Raw genomic sequence first — 8,320 nt, 5'->3', positions numbered from 1 at the left:
CCTATGTGCAGGAGTGTGCGACATTGTGGGGGGAAAAAGGAGCGAAAGAGATTTTATTTATTCAGGAGTAACTTAGGTCATCCACTTCTTTTTTTTTTTTCCAGGCACATAAGGTTGTCCATATTGAGTTCAAAGTATTGTCTGAATCTTTCCTAAATGCTGTTCGTGCCCTGTAATCGACTCCAAGCCCTGTAATTGGCAGCTGGCACTGAAATACTGGTGTCAGTATTGTGACCTGAGGCCTGAGGAGATGTCCTCATAAAAAAAAAAGAAAAAGAAAAAAGAAAAGGCAAAAAAAACTTTGCTAAACAAAGAAAGAGGGAAGTCAACATATCCTCCCTGGCTTATACCTATCTGAAAAGTACAAGCAGAATGGATGCCAACAAAGACAGGAAAGTAAAGAATGAGAAGGCGGGTGTATTACGGTTAAGGAGTGGGAATGGGTCTCAGGCCTGCCCAATATAGCGCCTGGGTGCTGACCAGAAAGAGAGGGGACAGACAGGAAACTGTGGCCCATAGGATAACATTGTTGCATGAAAGCTGTCTGGGAGACATTTCCCTCAGTCAAACAACCTATTGAGGACCAGCATGGGTGGCATTTTCCTTGCCTTACATAATAATGTCATACCTAATGTAAATGCGCAGCAAAGCTCACACCTTTGGGCAAACATCGTCCAAATATGGATGAGGAAATTATCTCACACACATTAACAGACACATACATACAGCACACAAACCCACAGTTCACTCCAGCAGTTGTTGAGTGACAGGTATAAGATGTCAGGATGGTGTGCGCACAGGACGCAGGCACGGCTGTGAGCGTTGCTGCTGCCGACAGCCCCAACGGTTGACATAGTAAATCAATCCTGATGGGAGGGAGGGTAGGATGAAGGCGGAGAGGAGAGGGCAGGGGGTGGGGGTGTGGGGTCCAATGGGACTGAGCCGGCCTCCGTCAGACACACTCAGCCACTCAGCCAGCCAGGGAGAGACGGCCGACGGGTGGGAGAACACTCGCCGGGAAGCGCTCACACGGAGATTGAGTTACCACGGAATTAGATCAGGGTTGTGGGAAACAGCACCTCCTAAACACACTTGCACGCTCTCAGTCGCACACACATAAACACATGCAAACACACCAGCGCACACTCAGGCCGTGCTCTTGCACACAAAGAGTCACCAAGGGAAACCTGAGGGAAGATTGAGGAAGGCAGCTGGGCACACGCCAGTTTCAAACAAATGCTTGCTTATACCTTTTAGCTTCCTGGCACTGGGTTGAGAGGGGTTTCTAGAAATCGGTGCCGAGTTACGCCCACGTTCAATAGGCAGACTGGTAAGCTGTTGGAGTTATTAAATGTAAAGATGGTAGTCAAACAACACAAATGAGCCAAAGCCAAACACACTCTAACAGAACAGGACATTCACGTCCAGCGTCACCAAAAGTGGACTGGGAAGGGCGAGGAGATGTTGCGATACCACAGGTGAAAAGTCAAGGTTTTTAAAAGACGAATCGTAATTATGTTTAATGGGCCACAGGAATGTCAGCTCTAATGTGAATGACCTTGATGGTCAGGTGTGAGGAGAGTGGTTTGTGTTGCCATAATGGCCCTATTTCCATAATAGTATCATAAACAGTGCAAAAGAGTGAGCATAAATATATTCAGATTGACATGTAGCAGAGTCACTGGAAGGCCAAGAAGGCACAGTTCATGCATCTTGCATGAGAAATTCAGTCCAAAAAGGGAGCAGGCAGGCTGTGAGTATTTTTCAGCACTGGATTAAGCACATGTTAGGATCTATAAATCCTCCAAGTGGGAGTATGGGAATGTGGAAATGCATGAAATGGATGAAGGTAGGCATGACAAGGAGAGGAGATTAGGTGGGGGTCTGTGCATGTATCTGTGTGTGAGGGATGGTGTGAAGGCTCATCCGCGCTCACTGCATCAACAGAGTGACCGAAGCTCGCACATTGTATCTGTCACCACTGAAGCCCCTCTGACATTCTGGGACCAGCGTGTTGGCCTCCAGTTGCTCCATAGAATCAAGCTCTCATCCGCACTTGTCTAGCTCCCAGCGTACAAAGTTAACAACTGACCTGATGGACAGAGGAGAGAAACAGCTGCTTCTCTACAAGGCACTGGAATTGAAGACAGCAGGGGCACTGCGCTCCCGCTGACAGCCTTAACAGACATGTCAGGCACATGTCAGAGCAGGCGCTATATCCCAACATCAAGTCATTTTTCCAGACCTTCCATCAGACAGAAAAGACTAACATTCACCTGTTTCTTTATCTTAACTGCTTTCTATTCTTGGTTCATTTGTGGTTAAATGTGTATTTTTCAAAAGCCTGGTAAGGTGATGGTTCTAAAACTTTTGTTTTTAAGTAATTAAACCAAATTTCTGTTACAAGAGAAAACAATTTTAGATTTATTAATTAAATGTGCTTACAATATGACCATAAAGTGCTCTTTGTGCAGGGAAGATATGTTGTAATTGGATCACATCCTACCATATATTGCATATGGAAACACTTTATCTGCAGGGTAACTACTGATCTTATTTGTTGGCAAATATAGTGATATATATAAGCATCAAATTTCCAGCTTTGTGGAGGATAAAACAGCAGAAAATATATATATTCGGGCATCTAAAAGTTGCACTATCATGTAGTATTTGTGTAAATGTACAAATATTACTTTCTATTTTTGTTTTACAATAATAGAAATTGTATATAATAGAAATTAGATATGGTTTTACACCATATACATGATATATGGTATACATACATGACAGCAGAAGTGCTGAGATTGTTCAATAAAAGTAGCAATACCAAAATTCAAAAATAAAGTAACATAAAGTAAATAAAGTAAGTCCCACATTCACATTATTGTTTTAACCTGTAACCCTGTAAGTGTATCTAAAAGTGTATCTAATTACTTATTAATACATGAGTTTTTGTGAGTTTTTACCCCTCAAAATCCAAAAGAATTTGGACAACATTTTAAGAGATAAATTGCCAAAAAAAAAAAAAAGAAAGCCAAATGTAGCAAAAAATTACAAGTTAGTTAAAACTCTTTTTTTAAGTGATTTTTTCTAGTATTTTATATTCTAGGTTTTTATAGTTCAGTTAAGAATGTAAGAATTGTTTTTATCACATAAAGTATCAAGAGTAAGCGATTGTATTTTGCAGAAAATGTTCGATGGGAATATTTTAATGTGATATATGATTGACTTTTTTTTTATTGTTTCTACTGAAATTATGGAGTCTTAATGCTGTAGGTGTGTAAAGTTGGCCTTATTTTAACTACTAACTGTAACTGTACTTTTAGTAGTGTAGGGTAGTATAAATAAACCAAATTTTGTGAGATTCCCATGTTACTGCCCTGTGGGAAGCACTAAAAGGTCAGCTTGTAAGACAAACATCCCTGTTTTTGGTTCTGTTTCTATTTATTTTACAGTTTTCCAAGAGTATTTTATTAGTTTAAATATCTCATAAAGTACAAGAATGTTTTCAAACCAGAAAAATCATAAAACGCTACATTTAAAATCCCTAAAACATAAGAGATCTGTTGTGGGTTCTTCTGAGTACACAAAAGAAAGAAATCAATGTGAAAACTAACAAATATCTCAAAGAGAAATAGTAAAACATCAAATAAAGTACAAACACCTAAACTTTGTACTGTAGGTACAATACTAATGTCTAACAATGTCTAATAATGTACACACTTTCTTTCTTTCTTTCTTTCTAACATATTTATATATTCACACTGGCCACAAGTGAAAGAGAACTTAGACTGAACAGCATCATTGCACATTAGCACGACTTCTCCAAGTCCTGGAACTTAGTTGGAGAGATATAAATATCTAAATACATAAATATAGAAATATCATTTGCCCAACAGGAATCCCCTCACTTGATGTTTTGAACTAGAACTTCTTTTATTTATCCTTCCCTGACAAACCATGCCTCCACAGCGAAAGAGACCCCCCTCCCAACTAAAAGATTTGATATGCCCCTAAACTAAAAACATATGCCTAAAGGAATCAGTTACACAGTAGCGCTAGCACTGAAATCTCCCATGTTTCATAGTTTGCCCCCCTGACCCGCTTGTATTAGTGGGGTCACCCTATCACACTTCTGCAGACGCCCCCCTGTTCCCCTTGTGTTCCTTATTTTACGCCCAAAGCAGCTTTACCTGCTGTTATAGTTTCTATAGCTGCTTATAGCTCAAGCTTAAGAAAAAATTTCTGGTTTTTTGCACACTGCACTGCAGAGAGACGAATGTTCACCCAGCGGGTGTATGGCTCCATTGGAAGGTCTGCCTGCCTGTTGACCTGTTTGCAGAAGGTTTAGAGGAGGAAGTTCCCCAGGAGAGCGTGGACACACTAGCCCACTGTGGAGTCTCCTGGCTGATCAGTGACACTCTGGAACCACATGGTTGAAGACAGTCAGCTAATAGACCATCCAACCTTTATAATGCAGGAGAAGAATCTATGCTGCAGTCACTCCAGCTCTCTACAGGATGGATTAAAATGTTTAATTAATACATTGTTTTTATATATAGATTCATAATGTGATATCATTGTTTCAGACCACTTTTATTAGGATGATGCTCTTTGATCCCTCAAAACTTCATTGATATTTTTAAGGCCCCCGTCACTCAAGCCTCAGCTCGATTCTGACTGGCTCAAGTCTGTCAGAGCCCCGCCCACATCATTCCGGTCACCCCGCCCTCCTCTCCGCCGTGTGAAAACAGTCACAGCAGATGCAGATCAGACAGTTTTAAACTGTTACGCATACCTCGTGCTGTCTGTGCCCCGAGAGAAGAGATTGAAGGCTTGAAGGCGAAATGAAGCGAAGCCACAACTACAGCTCATCGGACAGCGATCTGGACGACACTGTTGAGGTGGAGAAGGACAGTGGGGATGAAAATGGGTATGTTAACTTTTTTTTTTTTTTTTTTAAGAAAATCAACCTATACGACATGTTTTAATTAAGAATTGGGTGTTTTTTGCGTTATTCCACACATATCCTGTTTTTTTTAAAGTGCTCTTTAATGTATTGCCTCAACATCGTTTTTTGTTTTTACTTTTTTAGTCAAATTGACTCCCACGGATCGATGTCACTCTCCACAACCACGCAAGTCCAAGCCAGAAAAAGGCGCAGAGGGGTATGTGAACCGCGTTTCCCGCTCTTGTTTAATAGTTTCCAAAGTTTCTCATCCTCTGCACGATTGAATTAATGTTGAAATATGTTTTCAAACAGATCATTGAGAAACGGAGACGTGACCGGATCAACAACAGTTTGTCAGAGCTGAGAAGATTGGTGCCGAGTGCTTTTGAGAAACAGGTATGTTATTCTTCATTTTATTTGGCACACACAATTTTGTTGATAGATAATATATAACTGAAAGAGACGCTTTATTATAACGTCTTTGCAGGGATCTGCTAAACTGGAGAAAGCAGAAATACTCCAAATGACAGTGGACCATTTGAAGATGCTTCATGCTTCTGGTGGGAAAGGTAGTGGATATTTTCTTTGAATAAATGCATGTTTCAGCTCTGGTATTAATAAATATGACATATTCTTTGAGTAACACGTTTATTTAACCATGTTTGTTCTTTTCTCACAGGTTACTTTGAAGCTCACGCTCTTGCTAAGGATTACCACAGCCTGGGCTTCAGGGAGTGCCTGGCAGAGACAGCTCGCTACCTGAGCATCATAGAGGGTCGGGACAGCACAGACACCCTCCGTGTACGTTTGGTGTCCCACCTCAGCAACTATGCCTCTCAGAGGGAGGTGCACACTGGACTGGAACACTTAGCCTGGGGCTCTGCCTACGGGGCTACTCCTGCCCATCTACCCCACCCACTCCTTGTACAGCACCCCCAGGGCAGGACACCTGCATCCAGAACCGCCAGTAGCCAGGCCCCTTCCTCCTCCTCTTCACCCTCATCATCATCTTCCTCCTCCTCCTCCTCCTCCTCCACTGAGACATCTGGGACATCCAGACTCAGTGCCATGCCCCCCACAGAGTCCCTCAGGGTTGCCCCCAATGGCTCTCTACCCCTCAGTCTTCCCATGCCAACAACCAAGCTTTCTCCACCACTGGTCTCATCTCTGTCCTCGCTTTCGGCCTTCCCCCTCTCCTTTAGCGCATTCCCCCTCCTTTCCCCGACAGCCGTCAGCACCGTGAGTCCCTCCTCCACACTGTCAAAACCTTACAGGCCATGGGGCATGGAGATCGGGGCCTTCTGAAGCCAATCCCTGGACTGAGGGCAACAGCTGAGCTGTGTCCACCGTCACATACAGACTGCTTCAACTGTTTTACAACAATAAAATACAGGGGAACAAAACTGATTTTATTTTATTAAGCATAAGGAACAAGTGGGAGCGGTTGCTAGAGGATCTAATTTCTCATTTACTTTTAACAAGTAAAAAAAAGTATTTTTATGTTATTAAATGAAATCATAAACTAATTTAGCTAGCCTGCACTGCCTCCAGGTTGAGGACTGTTGTAATGGTATGATAAATGGGTCATGGATTGATTTACAATAAGCACAAAATTAGAGATCAGCTGTTGTAGGCCATATACTGAAATATACAAATCTACACCTGGCGTAACATAGATTAACTTAATTATGTCAGCTTTCCTTATGATTTTGGGAACTACAGTGACAATAAATATGCATATTATGTGCGCAACTTTTGGGAAAATAACTTTTTAAGGTTTGGAAACCTGGATTCTTGTACCTGTTTGTAATATTTTTGTACCAATAAATTGATTCTAAATATATACAACATGGTTATAAAAGAATGTGTATTTCTGTTGCCTTCACTTCTTTCATTCCTTTTTGGTTCTTATCATGTATACCATGTTGTTGCTTTTCACATTCATTCACATGCAGCCAAGTCCTACATACAAGCAGACGACAGAAGCTCCTTTACTCATAAAGCCCATACATTCCCATAATGACACACAATCTGCAGGTGCACTTCTATTGCAGTCTCATAGAAGTCAATCATGAGCTAATGAGGTCCTGGCTATTGACTGAAAGGTAATTCCTTTACTGTGTGCCAGGTAAGTAACTGAATTCGACAGCATTGTTGCCCTTATGAATACACAGGAAATCATTAAGAGCCAGAGGAAATCCTTTACAATGTTACCCTGACCTCACCAGCTCAGGTTGGTCTGGAACGGAGACAATAGTGTGAACAGTATGAGGACATTGGAGGAAAGAGGTTGAAAAGTAACAACAACACTCAGGCAGCTGGACCCATAAATCACTGTTCCGCATTTTAGGTACTGTTTTTGTTTCTGTCTTTTAGAGGCATGGCTTTTAAGGGGTTCATTGTTTTAATGGCTTGGTCTTTTATCCATGCATGAAGCACATCAGGCATTCAGGTGGGGCATCTGCTGTCTGAATTGTATTCCCCCAGGGCTTTAAGTCACATGCTGTAAATAATAAATCAGATTATGAAAACTAAAATGTCAACAGCAGATTTTAGGGAATCTAATATTCTAATTCAGCCAGTCAGTAATACTGTTAATATTGTTGCCTATATTCCTGTTTAGCATATTATATATTTTGTTCCAGTTTTGAAGGGTTGTAGGGTTTTGTTTTGTTTTGGGAGGGTTCTGGTCCCAAATAAATCTGACACTGCCACCTGCTGGTGGAAAGCTTAAGTACAGTTAGAAGAATTCAACCCCCCAGAGCTGGTGGCTCAGTTATGGCACTGTGTTGTGGAAAACTGGGCCCAAACCTTAGGGAAGGTTTACTGCAGTTTAACACAACGTGTGATGAAATATTTCTCTCCAGAGAGGACACGATGCTCCCAAGTGATATGATGAGTACAGAAATCATGTGAATCATATGCTGTCCCCTCCACGGGCACAAAAGAATAAGTGCACATGGTGAAAATGCCTTAGTAGGGCACTGCGTTTCCCATATATGGAATAACCGTTTTTTCCCCACTATTTCCACTGCTGCACAGCAAACAATAACTGTTGATAACCAATTTGACAAGTTTTGTTTTTTAAATTGTAAACAAATACAGTTTAAGACAGTGTCGCCGTCACAGTGTAATTCAGTTAAACAAGTAAGCTGAAGTGTCCATCATATTGACCAATCACATTAGGATCCGTCATCCGTTGGGTTCCGCCTCCAGACAGTCGAAAGTAAGTTTAGCGAGCGCGTACGTGTTGGTTTAGCAGGGTGTGTGTAAGCAGGCTTTCTCCACAGAGCACCCGCCAGAGCGTAAAATTGTAGCAGCACGTGCAAAGCAGCTAGCGTGCACGATGGCTTCTTTGTGCGCGTTGCT

At 41.7% G+C, this 8,320-nt stretch overlaps 1 protein-coding gene across 1 annotated transcript; it reads left to right on the top strand.

Moving 5' to 3' along the window:
- Positions 1–4,791: 4,791 nt before the first annotated feature.
- LOC146698531 (hairy/enhancer-of-split related with YRPW motif protein 1-like) lies at positions 4,792–6,788 on the top strand. The gene is made up of 5 exons (XM_085473687.1): positions 4,792–4,933; positions 5,096–5,168; positions 5,264–5,347; positions 5,439–5,520; positions 5,631–6,788. Exons 1-5 carry the CDS (start codon positions 4,848–4,850, stop codon positions 6,254–6,256), a joined length of 951 nt encoding a protein of 316 aa, XP_085329813.1. The 5' UTR covers positions 4,792–4,847; the 3' UTR covers positions 6,257–6,788.
- The last annotated feature ends 1,532 nt before the right edge of the window (positions 6,789–8,320 follow it).

Source organism: Copadichromis virginalis, linkage group LG11, assembly GCF_057382275.1.
Source record: "Copadichromis virginalis isolate Kocher_CV1m ecotype Utaka linkage group LG11, C_Virginalis_male_GT1.1, whole genome shotgun sequence".
Lineage (NCBI taxonomy): Eukaryota > Metazoa > Chordata > Actinopteri > Cichliformes > Cichlidae > Copadichromis > Copadichromis virginalis.
This window is presented reverse-complemented; position numbering and strand designations above follow the sequence as displayed.